General features: G+C 42.3%; 1 protein-coding gene and 1 pseudogene across 11 annotated transcripts in view; both read left to right on the top strand.

The window, feature by feature from the left end:
* Positions 1 to 27,941, top strand: part of MYCBP2 (MYC binding protein 2) — a 130,349-nt gene that overhangs the window by 17,786 nt on the left and 84,622 nt on the right. For all 11 annotated transcript variants that reach the window (XM_088139567.1, XM_088139566.1, XM_088139564.1 and 8 more), the window contains exons 9-21: positions 984 to 1,057; positions 5,225 to 5,363; positions 7,539 to 7,615; positions 8,962 to 9,166; positions 9,878 to 10,042; positions 10,840 to 10,998; positions 11,600 to 11,804; positions 12,869 to 13,014; positions 14,275 to 14,376; positions 24,301 to 24,420; positions 24,898 to 24,979; positions 26,673 to 26,790; positions 27,273 to 27,477. In XM_088139567.1, the coding sequence (XP_087995693.1) occupies positions 984 to 1,057; positions 5,225 to 5,363; positions 7,539 to 7,615; positions 8,962 to 9,166; positions 9,878 to 10,042; positions 10,840 to 10,998; positions 11,600 to 11,804; positions 12,869 to 13,014; positions 14,275 to 14,376; positions 24,301 to 24,420; positions 24,898 to 24,979; positions 26,673 to 26,790; positions 27,273 to 27,477 (1,797 nt within the window). The remainder of the gene's footprint in view (positions 1 to 983; positions 1,058 to 5,224; positions 5,364 to 7,538; positions 7,616 to 8,961; positions 9,167 to 9,877; positions 10,043 to 10,839; positions 10,999 to 11,599; positions 11,805 to 12,868; positions 13,015 to 14,274; positions 14,377 to 24,300; positions 24,421 to 24,897; positions 24,980 to 26,672; positions 26,791 to 27,272; positions 27,478 to 27,941) is intronic.
* On the top strand, positions 2,286 to 5,216 carry LOC112541577 (actin, cytoplasmic 1 pseudogene; annotated as a pseudogene).

Raw genomic sequence — 27,941 nt, 5'->3', positions numbered from 1 at the left:
CCGCTGGAAAGCAGAAGGAAATTTGTTGGCAAAATGGCCCAAATTCAGTGGTTTGAATTTCAGCTTAAAAACATGAACCTAAGAGTGGGATCGCAAGAACTCCGTGAAATAAAATGCTGCAGCTCCCATCCTTAAAAGCCCCCTCCTCCCCCACCCCCAGTGAAAAGCAGGACAGAAATCTTCAATCCTAGTCCCCTGGAGAGGTCAGTTTGTGACTGACTGGGAGGCTAAGTAGTCTCCCTGACTTGAGACTGTGGTCTGCCCCCTCTTTCTTAAGAGAAGGGGCCGCCCTCATCTGGACGCAGAAGGGTATGCTCTCTTCCCTTCCAGAAGCCAAGTGGCTCTTCTTCCAAGCTCACTCCCAGTTGTTGTCTGTATTGCCTTAAATCTCTCTTACAATCCCTGCACCTCTTCTAACGACCAGAACAGAGTTGATATTGGACACAACTCCATTCTTCAGCAGTTATTAGGGTTATATAAATATACTTTGGAATAGCACCTTGGAAGATGGTATTATTTATGTATGAATATGTTTTTATTGTATTTTTATTGTATTTTAATTAATATTTATTTTTTATTTTTACTGTAAACCACCCAGAGTCACTTCCTGGTGAGATGGGCAGTGACCAAATTTGAAATATAAATAAATTTTTAAAAAATACTTTTATGCTACTCGGTAGCAGTTCTTGTTCATACAATGTAATCATTCAGTAGTTTGCGGAAATCATTTAATAGTGCTGTACATGTATTTTATCTGCTGAAGTATCAGTTTGAAGTATAAGAATTTTTTTCTGTATATATAGTAAAACAGTTGTTGAGTTTCCCCAAGAGACAGTTGTTCTTACAGCAACAGAACAACACAGTTACTTCTGAAAGTCTTCAGTTTACTTTTTCCCAAAATTTTGAATCTAGCTATTTTTGTGGAGCATTGGAAGATGAAATATTTTATATGAAATGACATAGCAATTATTTTTTCTCCCCAGACTGTCAGATGGAAGGACAGCACATCCTTTTCACTGATGGAGAGTATATTAATCAGATAGCAGCTTCTAGAGATGTAAGTTTAGAATTTCCTCTGACTTTTAGTTTTGGGGTTAAAAGGATTGCCAGCAGATATGAAATATTCAGATGCTAGCCTCTAACTCTGCCTTTATTGTAGATATTCCTGGCATTTTGAAAAATATATTTCCAGATTATTTCATGCAGAACAGCATAATTTTAATGAGGTATTGCTAAGTCGCAGTAATTTACCTCAGGCAATCAGTCAGAGAAAAAGAGGCAGCGTTCGTTTCCTTGCCATCAAGATTTATTCAGTGTGGATTTTTTTTCATCAGCTGAAATCTTGTTAGCTTGATTGCCTGTGGAATATCAGAATTTTTAAAAAGTTATTATAGTTGGAAATTAGACTTAATTATTACAATGACGATGCTTACTAGTAATACAATAGTAATGATTTTAATCTGATTTTCAATTGTAGTGTAAGTTCCTTTAAAAGAGCTGCTGGTGCATGCGCCACCACATTAACAAACAGCAACTGATAAAATCAGCTCACCTTTGGCACACTTGGATTTAAACATTATGTTTGTGAACTTGAACACTGTTCCCTTTGTTCTCTTCTCCATTGCTTTGCCTTGTTTTGTGCCTAATAAGTGTTTCAGAAGTTTCCCTAACTGGAGCCAATTCTGGGGGATAGTTGGAGGAGGAGAATCAATCCAGGCTGATGGAAGAGGCTGTTCTGTCAGCAGTATCTCTGGTTTCAAATGCAATATGTCTGTGCTGATATTCAAACATTTTTCTCTAAAGCAGCTGAATGAACAGAATGGTTTTGGATTCTCTCTGCGTTCCTATATTCAAGGTGGCTAACAAAAACTAAAACACAGAATCCAAAAAATAAAGAAAAAGTGGTTAAGCAAATTGCACAGGGTAATAGAAAGCAAGTTAAAAAACTAGAATGCAGGAATAGATCTAGGTACAGAAAAGACCTGAAATTGCAAAGTTGCTTACAATTCTATATTACTATGTAGTAAGCTATTGACATATTAAAATTCTGATTCCATAACTGCTGAAATCTTAAATTGGTTAAGAAGTGTTGCTAGAGAGATGTGGTAAAATACAAGGATATACATAAAAATGATGTATACCCTTGTATTTTAGATTTACCTTGGAGGTCTCAACTGTGGGAAGTTGTGCTCTACAGTGATTGTGCAATTCTTGAGCCCACTGCAGTAGCTATTGCACAAACATTTGCAACCCTCTAGACGTCTTCCTTGACTTACCCACTAAAGATGGAGGGCAAGGTCACTGTTTTCTACAATTCCAAAATAGATTGGCGCAAGAGGAAAGTTAGTTCTTGTTACCAAAGAGAGTAAAAAAGGCAGTAGAGAAGAATATGCAGGTTGATTCAACTTCCACCCATGGCAGGGGCAGTGACATGGATTCCCATTATTCTGAAGCTGAAGAAGAGGGCCTAGCGGACTCTCAGCCTGATGCATCAGCAAGTGGTCATCCACCTGAAAATAAGAGTTCAGACTCAGGGCGGGTGGTTGTCGATTCAAAGAATGAGGAATCAGATCCCAAACCTGGGAAACTGCAATGGCCTAAAATGTGCTGTCCCCTATGGAGGGCTCAGCAGCGGAGACTGGCACATTCTTCTGGCCTCTCATTCGTGGTTTCTCTTAATTCTTGCTCTGCTAATGGACCGTTGGCTTATGACCCCTGAACATCTTTAGCCCCAAATTATCAGACTGCAGTGGGCTTGCTTTTCTTGACTGTGGCTAAGTCACAGCTACAAGTTGCAGGCAAGGGATATCTTTCTCTGCCTAATTCACAGCCCTGGTGTTATCTGTTAACTGATTTACAACCAAGCCAATGTGTTTCCATTGGAAATATCCTAATTATCTCCTGCTCCTTGTCAATTAATCTAGAGCAAACAGACATTCCTCCAAGAAGTGCCCTCACCCAGTGGCAGCGGACCAAGCAGCATTGGCTCCTCTTTTCCTTACTTCTGAAAACTCCTATCACTTTACAGATCTGCAGAATGGAAAACAAAATTGCAACATTTGTCACTAATATGGTTCTGATTTATCTAAGACAAAGTTTAGTGGGAAAGATGCTCCTCATACTGTTTCCCTCAGTTGCTGCAATTCTGTGTTTGTGGTTGGTATAGTGGAGAAAGACAGCTATATGGGGCAATGAGGCCCAAAGCAAGAAGGATATGCTGACCTGAAGGACTGCGCTGAACATGGTATTGTCTCCCACTGGAATGGTATGAAGAAAATTTGGCATTACTGTTTTTACAAGGAGCTTCATGTTGCCCCGTTCTCATTATGGAAGCTCCTTTGAAGCCCAAGGCCAACGGATTGCATAGAAGACAGATAACATTTGAGGCATTGACCATTCCAGCCACATAAGTAGCCATTCAGGTTACGCTGTTCCTGTACACTTCTGGTTATATTACTGCTATTGTAAAGGATAATGGAAATGGTGTCACATATACTTTGCCCATTTATGTGAGCTGTGTTCTTCCTCATGCCACCTGGCAGTTTGATTTGGTTGACCATGACCTCACAGGCAATCTCATGAAAATTCTGATGGAAAGAGGCTACAACTGAAGGGGAAACTGTATGTGATGTAAAGAAGAGTGTATGTGATGTTGTTTTGGACTTTGAGCAGGAGATTGGCACTGCTACTTTCTCCTTTACCCTCTCTTTGGAAGAAGCCGCAAATTGCCTGATGGTCAAATGATCACTATTGGAAACGAGAGGTTTAGGTCCTGAGGCTCTCTTTCAGCCATCCTTCTTAGAAACAGAGTCCTGTAGCATTCGTTCTGTCCCGAAGTGTGATATACTATCAAGGAGGATCCATATGTCAACAGAATATTGTATGATATCCTGGAATTACAGACAGAATATAGAAGAAGATCCCAGCACAATAAAGATCAAGATGATTGCCCCTCCTGAGCACAAATACTCTGTCTGGATGATTGGTGGGCCCATCCTTCCATCTCTCTCTACCTTCCAGCAGAATCACTTCAGCCCATCCATGTGTGGTATTTGCTGCATCAGTTTCTTCCCCAGTATAAATTTACCAGGGCAGATATATAAAGCTCATGGAAACCAAGACTGAAACATTCAGTAATTGGCTGTTGAAGACTTGGCGAAAGAGAGAGTTTGATTCTTCTTCTCAAGCCAATGGGTATTGTAGGAGAAAAACCCTCCCCTCTGCGTCTAACCTCTGAAAGCAGAAACTCCATGCATATGCCTTCTCCTTCAGGTTATGATGTCTAGGCAGATTCATACTGAAAGTGGGAGTCCTTAAAGCTGTAATGGTTAAATAGTAATTGGATAATAATAGACAACCAGTATGACTTTTTTCAACCAAGCCATTATACGGTTGTGGACATGGGTCCTAATTCACAACCAAGCTGTTGAAGTTTTCTCCAAGAGAAGTTTCTGGGTATTTTGTAATAAATTTTTGCAGTTCAGTGGTGTTTGTTCTTGTCCCTCCAGAGCTACTAGTAGGTTCATGGAAATGAAACACAAACAACATTAAACCTCCCTCCCCTCTCCATCAGGCAACAACTTCCAGAACGAAGCCCAGCATTGAAATACTTTTAACTGTAACTAATTTGTCTACAGCAGGAAGTTGGTAAGGAACATATGGGAAAACCATAGAAAAAGTTGTTGATAACCTCATCATGTCTCAGGATCTCTTTTCTGCTATAAGTTGGACAATGAAGAGAATAAGTAGAATTTTTCATCTTATTAACCAATAATCAATTGATTATTGGAAGAGCTTCAAGAAACTTGCTATCCTTGTTACTTTCCAGAACAGTGAGGTGTTAATAAATACTGAAAACAGCGGAAACAACATTTTTAACCAAAACAAAGAGTAAAAGGAGTACAATATTATTTTTCAGCACCCTTCAGTTTGGATGTTTTTTACCCAAATATTTAACCGGTTCTGTATATAACATTGATACAGTGCGCACGGTATTTATGAACTGCAATTATTCTGCCCCATGGGCTTTAGGCATTAAACTGCACTGACTGTGTTTAAATTAATTTGCAAATAACATGAAAATGATTCATTTGAGTAGTGTTGTTTTGTTTACTGTATTTACATGTTACTCAAAAGAATCCGTGTCTTGTCCTGCATACATTTTTTTAAGTGAGATGCCACGTGGAAAAAGCAGGAGTATTGATCTGCCTGTTATGTGTTGCAGGATGGCTTTGTAGTTCGAATATTTGCAACAAGTACGGAACCTGTATTACAGCAAGAACTTCAGCTAAAACTTGCCAGAAAATGCTTACATGCGTGTGGTATCTCACTGTTTGATCTGGAAAAAGATTTGCACATTATTAGTAAGGAAATCATTTTTCTATTTTTTGCTTGTTTGCAGAGCATCTCTGAAAATCAGACTACATGTAAGAAGGGAGCGAACCGTGACATGGGCTCAGTAGATAGAAAAGAAGGTTCATCAATTGTTCTCAAACAGAGTCTTGGGCAGAGCAGAATTGGGAACACTTGTGGGCAGGGTTGGTGGTCTTAGGCAGCCACCAGCCTGATGTCATGTGCCGAGGGTTGCCAGGAAGTAAAAATAAATAATCTGTCTCAAGCAGTGACCACTCGGAAGCTTCCAGAGTTCCAGAAGATTATAAAAATTGGAGCAGTGCATGCTTGTGCCCCTTGCACTAAACCTTATTTTCCTAAAATAGAAAATAAACCCTACAACTGCTTATTTTAAAGTACAACTGATTCAATCCATTTTGTCATGGGGCACGTGAAAAGAAAAAATGATGCAGTATAACAGTAAGCAGATCAATTAAAACAGTCCTGAAGTTTAACTTAACATTAATCCCTGTGTCTTAAATTTCATCCATTCTAGAAATGTTGTTTTTAATTACTGTAATCTTTTTAGATAGCCAGTTTGGTGTCACTGGGCCAAAAACCGGAAGACCATGAGTTCTAGCCCCATCTTAGGTACCGAACCAGCTGGGTTCTTTGGGACAATCACATTCTCTTTCTAAGTCTAGGAAGAAAGAAATGGCAAATCACTTCCAAAAAATGTTGCCAAAATACTGCATGGATGCCGGAGTCAAGATTGACTTGAAGCCCCCCCCCAAAAAAAAGTCTTTTAGATAACCAGAAAGGTTTCCATAAGGAGAGGCCTCTTGGGGTCAGCAGTCGCAAGGTACCCCGAATTGCAAAGGTTGATAACCTTTTTAGGCGTAGGGAAGATCTTGACATTTTGGGGGGCGGGGGGGAAATGGCTAACATTTTGCAAGATGATCAAATCTCATGAGATTTTCATGGTCTTATTCATAGGTTTTAAGAGATCAGATTTTCGTCGGTCTGTCTGTCTGTCTGTCTGTCTGTCTGTCTGTCTGTCTGTCTATCTATCTATCTATCTATCTATCTATCTATCTATCTATCTATCTATCTATCTATCTATCTATCTAGGCTGTAGAGGCCTGTGTTGTTAACACTCAATTTATAGCAAGTGGTTAGTTGATACATGGATTGTATGCAGCAAAGAGATAGCAAGGAGGCAGAAAGAAGTTCAGGTGCCACTTGTATCCCGAGGTCTTCCATGGTCTTAGAAAAACAGAGTCCTAGAATGCAGGGGTTGGAGGAGTCATTGGAGGTTAGCTAGTCCAGTCTCCTACCCAAGGGAGGAATGCAGTGTTAGAGGAGGTGGCCATCTACCCTCTATTCCAATAGTGAAAGGGAGGCGCTCTGAACCCTCTTGGCATTCAGGGATGTTTCCCTGTTCTGCAGCCAATACTCCGTGCCCCGTCTTCTTGGGCTTCCCTTGACCCTGGGGATTTGGGTCTGTGGAATCCCTCCTGGTAGTACACTAGGCTCGCGGAAATTGGCTGTCCCAACAACTAGTGTGGGTTGGGTGTCCTTAGTCAGGTACTTTCTGTGGCACCTGCTAAGCTTCCTACCATATTGTCTTTATTTCGTTGTAATTATATATTGTACACTTTTAATAAGAATGAAATAGAATGGGAAGCAAAAACACATCAAGAACAAAATTACACGGTCATTGATAGTACTGATTTTTCCACATTTTATCACCAATTAATTATTTTTACAACCATCTATTTTCCTGGTAGAATGTAAATGGTAGTCTTGTGAAATGGCATGCATAGTAAGGCGTGTAAATCATGATGCTCATAGATTCTTCAGACTTTCTGCTGTGGGTTAATTAGAATTTACCATAATGTTATGCTTGCAGTATTGACATCCTAAAATGCTATTGATAGAAATTTTACTTCTTTTCTCTTATTTTCAGTACGCTAAGCTTTCTAAATAATGCAATGTTCATAATTTATAATCCTATTACATACATATTTCTGCACTGGAATCTGCACTGAAATAATACAGCGTGTCAAGATTTATAACATTACAATGAAAGGGGGAAAAAAGGATTTACCATATAGGCTTTTGCATCTGGATGCTTCCTGCGTGGAATTGCATCTGAACTGGAGAATGAGATGGCTTGATTTAACTATTGATGTTTCTTGTCCCAGGTACAGGGTTTGACGAAGAGTCGGCCGTTCTTGGTGCAGGAAGAGAATTTGCACTAATGAAAACAGCTAGTGGCAAGGTACTGAAAATGCTTGTTTAGACAGCAAATTATATAGCCACAACAGACTGAGCATTATTGGAAAAGAAAGGTGTCCTTTGGAGTTTGCAGTAGTTTATTTGATATAAGATGCTTGTTTTTGGTGGCATATTAAAGGAACAAAAATAAGGGTGATGACAATATAATGGTGCCAGCACAAACATACGTTCCTTTCAGCATACCAGTTTGAATATTCCAATAGGATGTGATTTTTTTTTTTAAGATGTCTGTTCTTATAGTTTTTCTCAGATTATCTGTTTTATGAAATCTAGCTATCAAGGCTTCAGTCTGTAGAAGCTGGCCTGGGAAGGGACTTTTTCAGCAGTAAAGGTGCTTGGGGAAGGAAAGGGTTAAAAAGTCTTTCTGTCAGACGTCTGTCTATGGCTCTTTGTGGCCTGGCGCTGCATACTGCCGTCCCCTCAGATACAGTTTGTAAACGTGAACGCTTCAGAGAAAAACAAAATATTAGCAGACAATTAAGTGCATTGTATCACTCTGACTCCAATCTTCTTTATTTGCTTTCAATTTGTGAAGTTATTCCATACATGTAAAATTAGATCAAATAAAGAGAGAAGGATGAAGCAAAGTAGTGCAGAACCGTGGTTCTTATTATCTTCCCCAGGATGGGATTGCATGTTGATTCTGCCAACTTATTATTCCCAAGACTTCTTTCTCCAGCACTGTCCCACTGTGGGCTGGGACCAGCTATGGAGGTCTTGCTCATTGTCCCACCCATCGGGACAGCGTCTTTCAGCGCAGTGGCAAGAATTTTGGCCTCTGCACAGCTTAATTGTAAACCTCTGCAAAAGACATACTTAATCAGTGGAACCTCCAGGAGAACCAGAGCTGGTGTGCTGTGGTAGTTAAAGTGTTAGTCTAGGATTGGGGAGACCCAAGTTCAGATCCCCCCGAGCCACAGCAACTCCCTGGGTGACTTTGGACTCAGCCCAACCTACCTCACAAATTCGTTCTTTGGGGGGGGATGGGGGAAGGGATCCTATTAAATACTGCTTTCAGCTCCTGAAGGAAAAGTGAGATGTAGATCTAATGTACAAAATAAATAAAAATGGTGTTATGGTTATGAGAGGTTCTTTTTAATGGTTTATTGCTTATATCAAGTTGTTTTTAATAGAATATTGTTATTACTATCTAACCTGTTTTGGCTCAACTGGAAATGAAAGTGATTTAAGAATAAAATTGATGATGTAATTATACTAATTACAATAATGTAACTAAAAGTAAAGTCTTTTTTGAAAAACTGATCCGTCTCTCAGTATGTCAGTTTTGTTCTTTGGTCTTACCTCTCCTTGTCCCAACTCCTTCCCCAGATTTATTACACTGGCAAATACCAGAGTCTTGGAATCAAGCAAGGTGGTCCTTCAGCAGGGAAATGGGTGGAGTTGCCTATTACCAAATCTCCAAAGATTGTTCAGTTCTCAGTGGGGCATGATGGCTCCCATGCCTTACTTGTTGCAGAAGATGGAAGCGTATTTTTCACAGGCTCAGCTAGTAAAGGGGAAGATGGAGAATCAAGTATGTTTGAGAAACAATAATTGCAGTTGTAACGGTGGTTTGGTTTCTTTGCATTAATTACTGTCACAGATGCTACATATTTTAAATGAAAATGAAGCTAGCAGAAATGGAGTTCTAGCCCCTTATATTTTTTCATCTCAATAAAGGATGCTCCTAGACGCGTTATTTCTCCTGTGCATATTTTTTCTGTCAAAAAAACCTTTAATTTTAAAAAAATTGTACTTGGCTGAAATGGGCAAACAGTGGCGTAATCTTAGATTGTGCGAGCACTTGTTTATTTGAATATCGTACTAGTGATGAATGCACAAATGATGCATTCTGCAGTGGAGTTAATGCACAGGACTGCAGATCCCTTTTTTTTTTTGGTTTATGTAGATAGAGGGGTGGGCTTTGCATGGGTTCCTTTAGTTTAGAGCCTTTTGAATAGTCTTGCAGTTTAATTGGTTACTCCGATCAGATCTCCATTGCTTTGTGAATTGGAGCTTTGCTGTGTATCTAAAAAGGATCCATGTGGTCCATCGTCACAACCTTCATTCGTTTGATTTTGACCGTAAATTTACAGAAATACCAGTGAAGAAGGTGTAATAGATATTCAGTACTTAGTTTCTGTTTCTGTTTCATTCTTTGATAATGCCATTTAATAAATGTGTTTATTTTCCCAGTTTCATGATAAAACGTACATCCTGTAATGTTTACACTTTTCTTTTTAAGCCAAAAGCAGGCGGCAATCTAAACCATATAAGCCAAAAAAAATCATCAAAATGGAAGGAAAAATTGTAGTGTATACTGCGTGCAATAATGGAAGTAGTTCAGTCATTTCAAAAGATGGAGAACTGTACATGTTTGGGAAAGATGCTATTTACTCTGATAGTACAAGTAAGTTGAAATTTTAGCTGTTTTAAAGCAAGTAATATGGCTGACTTGGCAAAAAGTTTGCAATCTGTGACATTGGCTAGTGAAGCTAACTTTCAGAAGGCGGGAATGATGTTGTCGTACTGGATGCAGTTACATTTTACTCAATACCGTGTAAGCATTTGTACTATTGCTTTTTGCTTGCTTTAGTAACAGTTCCAAATACTTACAGATAGTTATTCTGTTAAAATAATCCAAAACTATCACAGTTACAGGTAGTCCTCACTTAACAACCATTTGTTTAGCGACTGAAGTTACAGTGGTGCTGAACAAAGGGATTTACAACCATTCCTTGCATTTACAACTGTCGCAATACCCCCATGGTCACATGATTGTGATCCGGGCACTTGGCAACCAGCTTGCACTTACAACAGTTGCAGTGTCCTGGGGTCATGTGATCACTATTTGTGACCTTTCCAGCAAGCAAAATCAGTGGGGAACCGTGTGATTTGCTTAAAGACTACGCGATTCACTTAATGGCCATGGTTATTCACTTAATGTGTGCTGCAAAGAAGGTTGTAAAATTGAGCACAACTCGCTTAACAACCTCCCCGCTTAACAACAAATTTTCTGGTCCCTATTGTGGTCGTTAAGCGAGGACTACCTGTAAAATGTTGCAAAACTTAATGTAGCTTTTAATATTAAAGCCTGTCATCTTTCTTCCTCCAATCTGAGATGTTGATAAACTTCATAGCTATATGTGGATTCTGTAAAATTAGGAAAAAAGTTTTTCACTATTCCAATATGTGTTCATTTTATAGGCTTAATAACAGACTTGAAAGGCCACTTTGCAACACAAGTAGCCATGGGCAAAGCTCACACTTGTGTGTTAATGAAGAATGGAGAGGTTTGGACCTTTGGGGTGAATAACAAAGGGCAGTGTGGACGAGATACTGGGTCCATGAGCCATGGGGGGAAAGGTCAGTGGTGCCTTCATTTCTCCTCTTTTCTGTCTTATGGCATTCATTGTTGTTAAGGACAGTGTCCATGTTGTTTTGCATTGCTTTGATTTCACTTTTTAATAGACTTCTAGTTAATGGATTTATTTCCTTTCCTGTAACATGCTCACACTTAGGAATGCCTCTGAGAATGTAATGTAGGGCCCTTCCTGAAGCTGCAGTGCCTAATTTCTGGCTTAGTGTGATGTGCAAATCACCCTGCGTGGCCCTGCTAAATCCAGGATAAGTCATATTATGACCTTGGGTTAGGCATGTATGAATTAGATAAGCTATATTTGTCCCAACTCGGGGTGAGATCTGATCAAGGTTTAATACAGCAAATTGGTAGAATAAGCCATATTTCCCAAGTTTTTACATAAAAGGAGATTGCTTTGATTGAAAATGAAATTTCAGATGCTGAGGCTTTGGGGGGCAGGGAGGAAATTATCGCCACATTTGATCTTTTCCTAGAAATGTCCAGTGAGCGTAAATGATCTGCAACATACGCTAACGTAAAATACGCTGTTTCTGCATGAGGGTCTTGATGGATGAAATCTAGTTAAGACTGTTTTCTCTTGGGGAGGTTTTGGAGTTGAGAACATGGCCACAGCCATGGATGAAGATTTAGAAGAGGAGCTGGACGAAAAAGATGAGAAGTCCATGATGTGCCTGCCAGGAATGCACAAGTGGAAGCTGGAGCAGTGCATGGTGTGCACCGTTTGCGGAGACTGCACGGGCTACGGGGCCAGCTGTGTGAGCAGCGGGCGGCCGGACAGGGTGCCGGGAGGGTAAGTGGAGGCGTCGTCCAGGCAGCTGAAGGAATGGGGGGGCTCCCCCTTTCTCACCCCCCCCCTTTTTGCTACTCGGGTTACTCGTCAGTCCCTTGAACAAATGTTTGGAACAGATATCTGCAAAATAGTTTCAGACTTTGGAGGAGCTAACTTATGAGTTAAACTTTCATTTTTATAATAGAGATGGAAGTTTACCCGGGCAAACTGTCATGTGCAGATGGATAAGGCAAGGTTGGGGGTCTTTCCCAAAGATGCACCCAGCAGCTTTATGGACCCTGCTTCAACTAACTGGGGGATGGATATTTTTAGATTAGGATGTAATTAATTCAAGCAACGATTAAAGTTCCAAGTGGCCAACTTGTAAGCTGTGCCGGGAACCTAAGTAAGAAATACATACTTGGACTCAAGTGCAGCACCAGTGTTCAATTCAGTGGTTTGCGGGTCCGTTCAGGAAGAAAGAGAGATAAGTTGGGCATCCAGGGACATGAAATAGGACTTCCAGGATGTCCTGGGGCAGGTGATTAACTCAGACCTGCTTTACAAAAACCATGCTGCAAGGGGAGGGGGTCCTCAGGCTATCCTCTGCCGTGCGCTCTGCCTTGGCGAGAGAAGGTCTAACTGACCCTGGGATGCGGCGAATGAGAGTTGGACCACTACAGAACAGATGCCATTGCCCAAGGGAGGGGGAAAGCTTGGCTGAATTACGCTGGGTATGCGTTGCCTCAGCAGGCTTTCGCGGATCCTGTTACACAATCAAGTTCATTTCAGACATCCTTGTGGTTCTTGTTTCCTGAGCTTGCTGGCCTTGGAGGGCTTCAGTGTCTTGGAAGAAGAGATGCTGGTTTTTTGTGGTGGTGATGGTTCTGGACTGGGCAGTTCATGGGAGATTGTCTGGCTGGGGAGAGGCAGTCCTCCGAATGGATGCCCGATGGAGCTTGGGTCCTTCCCAGAGGCCCCCCAAGCTGCTGCTTTCCTCTTCGCTTTGAGCTCCGGTGGTGCCCAGTGCAGCACACGGCCTCTGCGCACCTCGCAATAGAAACAAGTCGTTTTGCTTCCTGCAGGATCTGTGGCTGTGGCTCTGGGGAATCTGGCTGTGCTGTGTGTGGCTGTTGCAAAGCCTGCGCCAGAGAGCTGGACGGGCAGGAGGCCCGGCAGAGAGGGATCCTTGACGCCGTCAAAGAGATGATACCCCTGGACCTTCTGCTGGGTAAGCAAGCACAATTCCGAGCCAGGGTGCTTTCTAAAAACCTTCCAGCGGGCGACTGCGACTGAAAGCTCTGGTTGTTGAAAGAAGGTTGTCCTCAGGGAAAATGAAATCTTGCCATCCTACACCATTTTACCTCAGCAGTCAGCGTCGGGGGTCTCAAGGGTTAGCTTGGAATAAGATACTACTTTTGGGCTTTCGGGGGGGGGGTTTCTCCCCACTAAAATATAAAAATGTAATGCTCCAAAAATTCAGTCTGTCGTAAAAGTTCTCTGGAATACATTGGCTTCTCCTAGGTTACCTGTTTGATAATCTTCATTTCGCTCTTAGTAAGGCACCAGGGGAAGAAACAAAATGGGAAGCCCAAACTAATCAGTGCACTGGGGCCCCAAAACTCTGCCATCAGATTTGGCTATAAAATGGCTGAATTTCAGTGCTGCTTTCCCCCCCTCCAAACAAAGTACGGTATGGGGTAAGAGTAAAATGCCTCTAGGCGGCCGATTGCCCTACAACCTACTCTGAAATGCCCGTGCAGCTGGTAACTTTGGAGCGCTTTCTATTGGAGGAAGGTTAAGGGTGAAGAGGCGGATGGATGGATCCCCTCTACAGTGTGTTGTTCTAAATGTCTAAAATACTTTTTTTCTTCAAGTCATCATCATTTAAAATTTTTACTATAAAGAATTAATTCCTTCATTAAAATACACCCCTATTAGAATTAACATTTTGTAATGTACTGTATTTACTTTGCTCTGTGTACTTCAGTGCTCCATTTAATCTCATACAAGTTATTTTTGCTCTCCTGTTTTAGAAATTTGCTGGAAATAGAATGGCCCCAGACTAGTTTTGGAGTTGTGTTTAAAGGGATTGTAATGGTCTCCCTGTGTGGCAGGGAGAAGTACCTGCCTAAGTGAGATTTGGTCACCCATCTTTGTAGCAAATTTGACATCTTCACATTCTTATTGTTTCCATGCTTTCTCTTGGCCCCCTTGTTTATTAACAGAACAAGGCTTCCTTGCCTCCCTCCTTCTCTCCTCGGCCAGCTGCCAAATCCCTTTCCAAAGAGTAGGGTCCTTGCAGGTCAGCATGACGTGGAACTCAGGAAAGGGAAGCATCCCAGCCCCTTCAGACCTACGCCGTAGCCCACCCCTTTAATTGGAAGGGACTCTGCTTGCAATGGAGGGATCCCTGTGTGAGAGTAGCGGAGGGCTGTAGCGGTATGAACAGCGGTATGAACAGTGACCATTTTTCCTGTTTTTGATGCAGCTGTCCCTGTGCCCGGAGTTAACCTTGAAGAACATCTCCAGTTAAGACAAGAAGAAAAGAGGCAGCGTGTGAATAGAAGGCACAGACTGGAGGAAGGGAGAGGTTAGCCATCAGGGTTGTTTCCCTCCCCCTCCCCCTCCCCGCTGAGTAGACAAGTAAACCCTGTCAGCTTATCAGTGCTGAAAACCAGCTTAGGAGGACCTTTGCATTTCTCTTCTGCTTTGTGGGCTTCTCTGGAGAAGGCAGCCCAGGGAGACTTGCTTTTTTCCATCAGCACAAATATTTTAGTTCAAAAAAATCAAGTTTCTTGGCCTCATGGAGGAATTTGAAGTGTACTTTTCTTAAACATTTTTCTGTGCTTGTGAGAACAAAAAGGAAATAGTACAGGAAGTTATTTTTTGGAATATATTTTCTTCAGTGGTAGAGTTCTGTATAAAGAACATGATATGTGCATTTTAAATTAAATTCTATTGTGACTCATTCAAGAGTGTGTTAAGCACTTATAGTTCTTAGGGGGCATGGTGAATTTGAAAACAAATTGAAGAGTTACATTCGTAAAGAAGATTAGGTGATGATGTTTAGGTCACACAAGAAAGGAGAATTTAAAGAGTTTTGTTCCCATGACTCAGCCAATTTAGGCCATTGGCTTCCAAGATCTTATTCTGAGCAGCAGAATTAAGTTGTGTGGAAGAAATTCTCAATATGGTTGCTCTCAAGAAGCCTGTGCAGTACTACCCTGGTTCCAATTCTGAAAATGCTGAAGAGGGAGTCTCCTCGGAAACCCTCTTTCCGTTGAGTCCACCTCAGGAGAGTTGCAGGCCAGAGGAGACTGAGCAGAAAGAGTAGCTCTTGAACCCCCATGACTACTGCTTAATTAATGTCTTGTGCTGCTTTTGAATGGATGTTTATACTTACCTACCCATATCTACGGACAAACCAATCCTTTTTGGATTAAGCAGCATTAGGTAGAGCACAGAAAAGGAGAGTGAAACAAGAGCCAAAGAAATTTAAGGCATGAGAAAAAGAAAAAGAAAGGAAACACAGCTAAACCTACCACATACCAGTCCCATTTGCTGCTCCTCTCCGTCCTTTCCTAGCCTTTCAAACTGTCCTCCACACCCATCTCCTCCTTCGTACATGGCCCCCCACATTAGTTTTCTGTACTTCTTCCCTCGCTCCCACCCATCCGTTTATGTCTCCTAGCCATGATTGCTTTCCCCTGGATGGCATTCATTCAGTAGATGGCAGAATTTCCTCCACAGGAGGGAAACCCAAAGCTATCACCAACCTGCAGATTCTTCTTTCACACATACCCAAAGCAACCTAGAGGATGCCCTACATTTTAGTTCTTTCATTCATAATTAAACCCACACCTTCCCTTCTCTGCTGTACTTCACAAGAGCAGACCACCTGCATGCAGATCTACTACAGAATATCCTTCCCCTTTCTCTTAGTTTCCCAGGTATCCAGTGTACCTTTTTAAATTTCTTCATTAATTCATACATATTACTATTTCCTCCTAATCTTCCATGTATCCATAGATACTGACCTGTGGTTGCCCATCACAGCTTTGGTCAGTCAAAACATTCACATAATGCTTTCTAGTAATGCAGAAGGAGCTAGACTAGGTTCCTGATCTTAGGCACACTTGTGCCAGATGAGGCCATGGCAGCCAGGTTTGGCACATTTCGGCCATTATGCCATAAGTCCAGTGCCCAGCGATACCAGTATTACCCTATTCTATAAAGTATTTTGCAAGCCAGCATAGTGTTGCTTGCATCCCACCCACCCAGAGGTACAAGAAGAGTACTGACACACAGAATGCTCAGAATTGATTTATATGAATTTTACATTTTGTTTTTATTCTGTAAAGTCTAAAAAGGTGTCAACTATTATGGCAACTAAGTTGTTTGAGAAATAAAATGAGTAACCTGTTCAGATAGCAAAATGGATGATGTTCAATAATACTTTGAGTCAGTTTAAAGAACTGGAAGAGAAGAACCTGCTTTGAGGATTTTGTATTGATAGAAGAATATTCTTTAGTGCGTGTTCTACAGATCTGACATAACACGCACTTAATGTTTGAGTCCTTATATTTCTACCATGTAAGGATTGTTTCTGAAAATGGTGAAATGCGAGTTAGGTCTCTTACTTCATTACTCTAGATACACACGTCTTTTTGTTGAGGTTGTGACTCTTGCAGATTAGGAAGGGAATCATTTTGAGGAAAGGAATGACATTAAAACTTCCAATAGCAGATCTGCAAGTGCACGTTTTTTCCTGACTAGCCCTGTCTTGTTGGTACATTACCACTCATCTTTAAGGGCTCCTAGCATTTAAACAGTGCTAGTGTGTTTAACAGTGTTAGTGTGTCATTAAGCGCAGCGGCTTAATGACGCTGAAAGTTGCTTAAAGTTAAAGTTGAAAGTGTGTTTAACAGTGTTAGTGTGTCATTAAGCGCAGCGGCTTAATGACGCTGAAAGTTGCCGGCCAGAAATGGTCGACGCTTCAGCGGTTCGAGTCCAGGCTTCGCGCTAAACAGGGTGAGCTCCTGTTTCCTCCCCAGTTCCTGTCAACCCAACAGTTCGAAAACTTACGTGAGTAGATAAATGGGGACTCTCACTCCGGTGGGAGGAAAAATGCTGGCGGCGCCTTGCAAAAAAGGAGTTGGGAGCAGTTGCCGGTAAGCGCGAAAAACCGCGCGCGCCCGAAAAGGGCGCGAAGCAACGGAAACCCCGCCTCCTGCGCTTGTCAGCTGGGCTCTGCCCTAGGAAGGAGGCTCTGGCAAACCACTTCCGAAAAACAGTTGCCTTGAAAACTGCAAGGACTCGTCCAAGCAGTCACTGCAGGGTCAGCAATGACTGAGCGCAGACAAAAAAAAAAAAAGTGTGTTGATAGGTGATCAATAACCGAAGACACAAAGAATCCCTGATCTCACTATCTTAACTCTAGAATATTGGTATTTTCCTCTCTTTTTATAGTGTACAGTCTTCCCAGTGAAACTAATTAAAGTACAGCAACTCTTGATTGTTTCATAGTTTTATCATTCCTGCTCAGAATTTTGGAAATTTCCAGAATCTGAGTTTCAGGGTTAAATAGAAATTTGAGATAAGCAGCAGCAAAAAGACGGGAAAAAAGAGGAATTTGAATTGGGTAGTCTACCTGGGGTATGCTGGCTGGTAGGGTGTTGCCTCGTGAGCATCAGAACAAATGTAACATACAGGTAGTCCTTGACCTACAACATTCATTCAGCAACCATTCATAGTTATGACAGTGCTGAATGAATGGTGGTTACGACCAGTCCTCAGAGTTCTGGCCATCCCAGCACCCTCGCAGTCATGTGATTGCGATCTGGGTCCTTCGCAAGTGGTTCACACTTATGGCCAGTTGCAGCACTTGCTAATCTTAAATCCCTTTTCTCTTTTCTCGCACATGTGTAGCCTGAGCAAATATCTTAGTGTTCTCTGTTTTTAATACTGTTTCTAATCAAAATTCTTCGTATGTGTTTCTCCTAACTATTCTGATATTGCCAAGTCAGCTTTGGATATTTGCATATCAACTTCCTTTGTGCTGGTTAATGACCTCAATAAAGTTTTTCAGTTTCTGTCTTGAGAATCCCATTAAACTGAAACATGAGTCAGGCTAGCCTTTCCCTTGTAGTCAATGGGCTGCTTATTATTTCAGGGTGAAAGAAGGGTTAGGGAGAGTGATAGAGTCTGCAGAATAGATCTTCCAGTTGTGGACTTAAAGAAATTACGGGATTCATAGTAACTATTGGCCAAGCTGATGATAGCAGTTGGAAACAAGAACATTTGCTAACTGGCTTCTGAAATGCAGAGTATACAGTTCTCTTCACCATGCCAACAGGGCAATTATAAATTCAAACATAAAGCCATGCTTTAGTAAAAGAGGTTGTAACACAACAGGTATTAGTTATTAGCCAGTTATGATAAAAGAGGCAGTTCCTTTTAGTCGTCTTGCATGCTACATTTTATAAATCAGGCATTCTCTTCAACTGAGTATGAGGAAATGGTGCAGTCAGTGCAGATAGTAATGAGCTAGCTAGATCCATGGTTTGGACCTTCCTTAGTTGGGAAGAAGTGAAGAAATTGGCACACCAGACTTCTGCTTTGATGCTTGCAGTTTATTTAAGAAAATCTTGCTTTGCTTCACAATGAAATATAGGTTTAAAATGTATTTCAGAAGGATGTTGTAAGGAATTCCACATGAAAGTAGCATTAAAATATTAAATTGTTTCCCTCAGTTCCAATCAGAGGTGGAATCAGAACATTTTTAAAAGCAACGTGACTGCCCTCTGTTGGGCGACCTGGGCCATTCCAACGTTGTTGGCATGCATTCCTTATCACACCCATTCAGCCGGGCTAGTAATGAAGGAGGAAGGAGTCCATGGGACAGCAAGTTGCCTAACCCGGCGTTTACAGAGCTGCATTGCTTGGCAACAGTCATTCCAAGATGTTGTGTTTTCAGCTTCCTAAATGCAACTAACATGTTGGTTACAGATGCAAGAGTCAAATTTAGTTATGCCAAAGAATCATAAGAGTTCTTATGTTTCCTAGCTAGAAAAGTTATTAAATAACTTTAGTTAAAGCACAGAAATACATGGCTAGAGCAAGAGGTTTAGAAGAGAATTTCTCTGACAGCAAATTAGCATGACACTTTGGGGCTGGAAACAAGAATTTTTTTTTGCAATGGTTACACTTTAAAAAAAAACGTATATACTTCTGTTTAGGCCCTTGTGAAGCGTATATGAGCATAAGTTAAGTTCTACCTTGAGAAGAACTCTGTGTGGGTGGTACTCAGGAGATCTAGCTCGGTGGCCATCCATGGAATGACATGGCTGCAGATAACCCTTGAGCCAGTTCTCCATCCTTGCCTATTGTTATGTGCTCCAATATGTTGCTCTTGAGTATCTTCCTCTTTATATTGGGGTAGGCTATGAAGGATTAATTTTGACTTGTAAAATTAGATTTGTCCAATTGTGAGGTAATCTACAATGCAAAGAAATAACCGTAATTGATTTCATTTTTCTGAAAAGTTAATTGCCTCAAATTCTCACTTCATGCTATTTTACCTTTATTTGATCTTATTGGGTGTTTATATAGACAACCATTACAATCTGGACCTTCCACAGCACCAATTTTGTTGGGGCCGTAACATTACAAGTTTAAGATGTATGTATTCAGAAAGTCCACGATCTGTAATAACAAATGAATGCAATCTAGTAAATAATATTTGAGGCTAATGGTACAGTGGTACCTCTACTTACGAACTTAATCTGTTCCGTGACTCTGATCGCAAGTCGAGTTGCTCGCAAGTCGAGGTAAATTTTCCCATAAGGTTCAATGTAAATACGGTTTATCCGTTCCGCCCTCCGAATTTGGTCGCACCCCGAAGCAAATTTTCCCATAAGGTTCAATGTAATTACCGTTAATCCGTTCTGGCGTCCGCGGACCACGCATCAGGGCGGAAAAGTGCCTGCGTGCCGCGCGGGGGGGCAGCAAAACGCCCGCACGCCGGCGTCAGGGGCAGAAAAGCGCCCGCACGCCGCGCGTAGGGGCGGGGCGGCAAAACGCACGCGCACCGCGCGGCAGGACAGAAAAACGCCCGCAGACCACGTGTCAGGACGGAAAAATGATCGCGGACTACGTGTCAGGGCGGAAAAATGGCCGTACCTCGAGGCGGAGTTCACACATCAAGGTAAATTTTTGGGGCCGGAGCTGGTCGTATCTCGAAAATTTCTTAAGTAGGGGCATTCGTAAGTAGAGGTACCACTGTATACACATAGTCCTCGATTAACAACCCTAATTGGGACTGGTAACTCAGCCGCTAAGCAAAGTGGTTGCTAAGTGGGAAATCACTTGACTGTGATGTGCTTTCCAGCTGGAAAGAGACAAGACTAGTCAGTTTCACACCTTCAGCTTTTGTTTGCCTCCTAACCACTCCCAGCCCCAGGCTGCCAGTGCAATCTCATTGCTTTTGATGTGGAAAGAAGAAACAGCTTACTTTCTTCCAATCCTTTTCTTTTCAATCAGTCTGCTCTGCAAGGGGGAGAAAGGGAAAAACCACAAGTCAGGCGCAAGACAACGCATTACAACTGACTGTAATGACGATCTCATGACTGAGGAATCCTGCAAAGGTCATAAATGGGCTGTAAAGTTATTTTTTCAGCACTGTTGTAACTTTGGTTGCTGAACAAATGGTTGGTAAGCAAGGACTACCTGTACAGAATAGTAAGATAAGAAACAATAATCTATGGGGTATTTATCTTTCTGTCACTGAACTGAATATATTAAAGTTCCAAGAGTAATGGGGAAGATTTCAAGAAGTAATCCACCTTATTATTTATTTATCTATTTGCTTAATTTATTGCCACCTCAATCACCATAGCAACTCTAGGTGGCATACAGAAGTAAGAAATACTTTGAAACTGATGTAAACTTACCCAGTAATAAGCAAATTATAATCACCCGTGCCAGGGAAGCCGCAATACATAACATAAGCAAGGTCACAGATCCCTTTATCCCGCGTTCTATTGAAAAACGGAAGTCTTCAAGACTTTCCTGAAGAGCAACAAAGTTGAGGCTGTGCACACTTTGGGAGAAAGGCAGGAAAGTCTAATCCCCAGGGTCCCACAAAATGGCATTGCTTTGCTCTTGGGACCCAGAGCATTCCAGTCCTGCACTTCTGCCCAGATGGGCAGAAAAGGTTAGAGAAAGATAGTTTCAGAAGCATCCAGTGCTCGAGCCATTAAAGTCTTTAGAGGTGACAACCAGCATCCTGAATCGCATCTGGAAGCCAGCCGGAAACTGGTACAGCTTGCAAAGTAATCATCTAGGGCAGTTTGTTTAGAGCACATTGGATCACAGGCAGTCCTCACTTAACAGTGGTGATTGGGACTGAAACTTCCATAGCTAAGTGACCCAGTCGTAAAGCGTGATGTCACATGACATTGCCGCTTAGTGATGGAAATCCCAGCACTTTTGGTTGCCATCGTAAAGCTAATTCCGCAACATTGTTAAGCGGATATCACATGGTCGCCATTTGCAGCTTCTTGCCAGCTTCCCCACTGACTTTGCTTGTAAGAAGCCAGCAAAGAAGGTCATGAATGGCAATCACTGTGGCATCGTAAGTATGAGGACCGGTTATACGTATCCCTCATTCAGTGCCATTGTAAGTTCGAACAGTTGTTGAACAAGTGATCGTTAAGTGAGGACCACCTGTAGTCCAAACGAGATGACGACTGTGGCATGAGTTATTGTAAGAAGAGCGTCCCGATCCAGAAATGTGTGTAACTGGTGCACCAGTGTCTCTGTGCAAATGCTGTCTTGGCCATAGCTGCCACTTGTAATCATGCAAGAGCCACCTGTCCACGAAGATTCCCAAATTATTCACAAGGCCTGCCGGGGGTACTGCAGCCCCATCAAGACCACATCCACAGAGCCTCCTAGCCCTGGTTTAAAGATGCTCCACAAACCATTTGCAGAGACTTGTCCTCATGCCAGGGCCTGTATCTCATCAGCACACAGCTGAGGCAGCTCCAAAAGAGCTGTAGCTGCTCATTCTGAAACTACTGGGTTGGCTCTGGGTCTGTCTCAAGAACTCCCAGCCAGGTACCCTTTGGTGCCTGAAGAGGAGGAGAAAGAAGCAGATGGTGGTGGTGGTGGCAGTGGTGGTTCAAGGTGACGTGGTTAGTGGCAGTAATCTGCTTGCCCCCAGTGATCTAGCAAGTTTGCTGTGGGGCTGCCCCCTTCCATCTAGCCCCTGGACTAGAAGGCTGTTCTGCAGTGATGCTTGGGCTGCAGAGGATCGGGTGAGGGTTGGAGCATTTTTTCACCTTACTTAAATGGGTTGGTCTACCATTGACTGAGAAAGCATGAAGTCCTGAAATTGGCTAGCCAATCCAGCTTACTGGGTATAATAGGCTGTAGCCTGGGGGTGGGGCAGTGGGGAGATCCCTGCCCAGTGGCAGCTGCTCCTAGGGAAGCCCTGGTTCCTCACTCCCTCTCCTCTTGTTTTTAGGGGAGTGCAGAGCTCCCATATTGGTACCCCCAACAAACTCTAGTTTTTCAAGATCACTTATCCAGCTTCTGCCTCTCACCTGCACAAATCTGGACAATGGCTAGAGGACACCCAAGACATATAAAACCTTCTCTTTGTTGCCACCTAGTGGTTGATCCATTGACCTGTCAACCCTGTTGCAAGGAATTATTTTTAAAAGTTCAGTTGATGGTACAATGGGAAAGAAAAAAGAAAAAAAAATACAGTGCACAGAGTAACCAGAGCGTTGTGCACATCAATATGAGCAGTTTTTCATGCAGGGGAGGGTTGAGTTGGGCTGGGATTTCAGCCGACAGAACCCCCAATCATTGCTCTTCAGATGTTGCCTGTTGAAGGTGGGCAAACTGCAGCACAGCACGGGCTCATTGCACGTGGGCAGGAAGGGGCTCAGCCACATTCAGGGTCGCTGGGTTTCCTGCCACCCTTGGGGCCTGCACTGATGCAGCCAGCCTTGGTTCTACCTGTAATCAGGGCAGGTTTCCCTGCAAACCGTAAGGAAAATTCCAGTCACTTGGGACCCATTTTGCCTTAAGTGTAACCAGAACAATAAGTTGAAAGCTAACTTATTATATGTTGTAGTTACTAGTACAGCAGCTGGGAGGGAAACCCGCTGAGAATGCCTGCCAGAACAGAAAACTTCCTTGTATTCTGAGAAATGGAAAGACGTATTCCATGTTACCCAATATCCTAGACATTCCAATAAGTGAGTAAGAAACGCTGTAAATGAGAAGATATGCAAATCTTCGCATTTTTTTTTTTAATGTTAGAACATGTTAAATTTTGTGTATGTTCTGTGAGGAGCTCAATGGCAAAGAATGGAAAGAATACTTTGATGAAATTTGTCGCAGAGATGATAATGGAATATTGTTTAGGGTTATATCTGAAGCCAGATCCATTGACTTTCCCAGGATGTTTTGTTTCAATAATACTCAGGTTTTAACCCACCTATGTACCCTTTGAGAGAAAATTGTGATGTTTTGTGGAGTTATATATCTTATTTCTTCATTTTCATTTTTTACTTGTTCTGATACATCCTTTTTAAGAAAAATAGAAATAAATCAAAATATGAAATGCAAAAATAACATGGTCTGAAAAATAAATGGTGGTTTTTCACAATTATTTGTAATGATCCTCAGTCCACTTTGTAGTATACTCAGATTATTTTTGTCATTCTAATATTCATATTAAATTTTTACCCTGACAAATGTCTTTACTGTTTGGTTAAAACAACATGTTAAACAATATGGTGGTCTGCGTGATTTTGTCATGGCATTTAACTTAAATACTATTTACTTGAAGAGAAACCAGGAGCTTCTCTTATTTGTTTGCATCTAGAATTGTATACATATACATAATCAACATATAAATAACCTATTTTTAAAAATAAATTATTTATTTATTTATTATTTATATAAATAACAGTTTTAAGTTTTTAATTTCTTGGAATGGATGGTGGAAAAGTTCCTTGTTAACATATAAAAATCATATTCAGATTTCTGGTTTGTCATTGAAATCTGACCAATCTGAGATACAGTTAATTTTCAGGTTTAACAATAAATATATGTGATGGAATGGACTTATGAAGGCCAGGCTCAGGGAGATAAGCGTATTCTTAGCCCCCAGCAGGAGCGTGAGAAGTTCAAGAAAATGAGGCTGGCACCTCCCTTAGGAATTCACAGTGTTGTGGCTGGCTGGCTTGGGAACTAGGGTTCAGTCGGGGGAGATTTTCTGTCTGGAGGTTGTAGCTAATAAATGCAACAGAACTGTATTTGCACTGTCTCTTGGAGTTCTTTGGGCTGAACCTGACAATATATCTGAGTATTTCATTGCAAAATTCTACTAGTTGTGATACTATTATTTACCTCTTTTTACTCTGTGATTTGATGCTACTTAGTGTGAAGCTAATTGAGAGACAGAATGGGATATCCTTGTATCTTAAATTTGTAGATGGAAGTGGAGATAGGAGTGAGAAAGATGCCAGCAAAATAACCACCTATCCTCCGGGGACTGTCCACTTCGACTGTGATCTCCGAGCTGTACAAATTAGTTGTGGATTTCATCACTCAGGTACAGCCTTTCTGTCATCCATCCATCCATCCATCCCTCCCTCCCTCCCTCCCTCTCTCTCTCTCTCTCCCTCCCTCCCTCCCTCCCCCCCCTTTCTCTCTCTCTCTCTCTCTCTCTCTTCCCCGCCCCCCCGAGCTTTATTTTTTCTGTACTTTGTCAGAGAAGATTTTGAATCCTTGTGGGGATGGCACCCTTGCTCTGAGAGGAGTGTGCATGTGTTTGTGTCTGTATGTGTGTAAAAGGGTTCATTGCATACTGGGGTGTGCCTGTGCGTGTAGAGTCACTGGCTCTAGCAGCGTGGCTCGTCCAGACCAGGACTTGGGTAGCCGTTCCCCTGGGAGAAGTTTTTATCCTCCTCTTGAATGTGCTTGCATGTCAGGTGCCCCAGATCTGTCAAGACAGCTCTATGCACTGAGGAATTCGCAATGCCGAGCCTTGGAACCAGGGTACTAATCAATTGCCCATTTTGTTCCCTAGTTGTTCTAATGGAGAACGGTGATGTTTACACATTTGGATACGGGCAGCACGGGCAGCTGGGGCACGGAGATGTTAATTCTAGGTACGTCGGTCTTGGTCTTGCAGTATAAGTCTGAAAATTCTGACCAGGGGAAGGGGGCATGGATTTATTTTATTTGCAGAATAATTTTCTTGTGGTCCTAAAAATTAAAAGATAACCGAGCTTTTCTTCAAAGCTTCTAGAAGCAATGGAGTGAGATCAATACCATTTTTTAAATCATGTGATACTTTGGGTGAATGAATTTCACATAACATAATAGAGATATTAACAAATCGGTAATATGATCTGCCCTTCAGTATTTGGGGAGTTTAGAAACTGAAAGATGCCTGCTTCTTTTTTTAAAATAGTGAAGGGTTGATATAGTAAAGTGAATGATACTAGTCAGTGAACTGGCAAGTAGTAGCAATGGATATGTGCACAGGTCATCTTAAGAGTCATCTAGCTGGCATTGTGGTTCTGCGGTGTACGTGCCATGTTTGGGAAACATGGTGTATTAGTGCCCCTCTCCTAGTCCTGTCAGCCCTCTCAGCAGCGTTCACCACCTCAGCCATGGCATCCTACTTGACCACCTGTGAGGGCCGAGGATTGAAGGCACTGCTCTGCAACCGCTCTGCTTCTCCCTTAGTGGACAGTTTCAGTGGGGGCTTGTGGAGAAGAGAGGTCTGCCCAGCGGCCACTCACAGGTGGGGTGCCACAGGGTTTGTTCCTGTCTTCCCTGTATTTAACATCCGCATGAAGCTGCTGGGGAGGTAATCTGTTGGTTCAGGGTTTGGTATCGCCAGGGTGCTGATGACATCCAGCTTTACATTCCTGCCCTGGGCCAAGCTGTTGATGTTGTGGAAGTCTTACCCCAAAGTCTGGAGGCTGTGAGGGCCTGGATGGGATGAAACAGACTGAAGTTGGTATTTTTTTCTTTTATTTATATTGTATGTATAGGCATGCGTGTACAGGCACACACATACATACATATACATGCTGTGTTTTAACAGTTCAAATCTGCCATAGGAGTCATATTGAAATTGGTGCATATAAGTTTGATAAATCAATAAAAGTTTTGACAGTCCATAGTTACAGAATAGCAAATTAGGCAAAGAATCAGGAAGGGGAGATTCTTCATAACTGAGAAATGTAAGGAATATTTGGAGTAGCATTTCAGCTACTAAGTTGTGCAGTCCTGAGACTTGTGGTAGGAAAGTACTAGCAGAGCCTTACTACCAGTTTGATCTTGGAGTTTTACATGCCTTTAATTTCAGAGCCTGGTTCCCTTGAGCAGATTTAACCATCCGTAAAAAGGGGAAGGCTCCTTTGAACCAACCTGAGTCCAAGTGATTCCATGGATTTGTTCTTGGCCAGAGAGCAGAGGCGGCTTGCCCTTCCTTCCCTTCCTCCATTTCCCTTTTTGAAACCTCGTATTTCTAGTCATTCCCTATCCCAGCACTTACCAGGCCTGGTCCCACTTACCTTTCTGGAGGTCAGCCGAGGTCCACAGGGAGTTGCCATGGCTTACCTGAGCAGGTCAAGGAAAGCACTTAAACAATTCAAATAGTTAGTATTGACCATTAACTGTTTGAATAGATTAAATGCTTTCCTTGACCTCCTGACTATTCCCCACGGTCAGCAGGTCATCAGGTACACTAATCATGCCATTTCAGGTTCACTCACTGCTGTTGGGTTCTCTCTTGTGCAGTTGGTACCCAAGAATGGATGAGCTCACGGTTGCTTTTTTCTGACTTAGGGGATGTCCCACGCTAGTGCAAGCCCTGCCAGGACCCAGCACCCAGGTCACCGCAGGCAGCAACCACACAGCCGTTCTGCTGATGGATGGACAGGTCTTTACCTTTGGAAGTTTCTCCGTAAGCATTTTTCCTTAAAATGACTTTCCTTGTTTAATGCAGAATGTTCTCCATCACTTGAGAAACTCATTGATGTTGGGGTGGGACAATGTTAAATTTAAGGATGTTATCAATGGTTAAAACTGGAGGCGTTCAAGGCAAAATTTTTCAGTTAGAAATAAGTCCCCAGCCGACTGTTGACCAAATTCAGGTTCATTTCAAGATAGTCCTATCAGTCTTGGGCCTAACCCTTAGCAACTGGTTCATATAAATGCTAGTTACATTTGAATACCAATAATTAATACCGATAGGCTCTCGGGTTATTTCATATAGGTGGCTCATTGACATTCAGACCGCAGAAACTAAACCACAAACGGCTGATGGAGGTTTTTAATGAGACATTTGGTGACACAGCTGAGAATGTATGATTCTTCACTCGCTATTTGAGTTTCCTTTAATGCTTAATTTTCTACTGTTTTTCCATTTCTAATTTACCCCTTCAGAAAGGGCAGCTTGGTAGACCTATCCTGGATATTCCTTACTGGAACGCAAAGCCTGCCGCGGTGCCTAACGTTGGCTCTAAGTATGGACGCAAGGCTACCTGGGTTGGAGCAAGCGGGGACCAGACTTTTCTTCGGATTGACGAAGCTCTTATCAACTCTCACGTGCTTGCCACCTCGGAGATTTTTGCCAGCCAGCATATCATAGGCAAGAAGCTTTTTAGCTTCAGTTCAGGGGAACCATTAATCAACCGTTGTGGCTTCTTAGCTGATGCATTGACTTCCTCAAAGCAAGGGATGTACCCAAAAGGAGGGGATTTTTTTTCTCTCAAAAGGATTACTTGTCAATTGGGGGGCGGGGCGGGGGGAGGGTCAGGGATTCCTCGCATTCAGTGAAAATGTGTAAAGCAGCAGTAGCAGCAGCCATTGAAAGAGAGCGGGCGGGGGTGGGATGTACAAATGAATTGGGGGGGGGGACAGTGAGAGAAAGGAATCTCCTGTTCCTATCCCTTCGGGCATTATGGGGCACAGTCAGGCCACTGTGGTTGCCCTTGCTACGTTGTCTGGGGAGAGTCTCCAGCCATGGCTTGTCATGCAAATGGATTTTCCTGGAAAACGAGGGTTTCAGGAGGTGGGGAGCCTCCATCACAGAGGATTGCCCTGTATGTGTGG

Source organism: Python bivittatus, unplaced genomic scaffold (assembly GCF_059951505.1).
Source record: "Python bivittatus isolate LINGU-HERP-01145 unplaced genomic scaffold, Pbiv_v1 ctg000210_np1212, whole genome shotgun sequence".
In the NCBI taxonomy this organism is placed as follows: Eukaryota; Metazoa; Chordata; class Lepidosauria; order Squamata; family Pythonidae; genus Python; species Python bivittatus.
The sequence above is the reverse complement of the archived record's forward strand: the minus strand, read 5'-3'. Positions and strand labels throughout refer to the sequence as shown.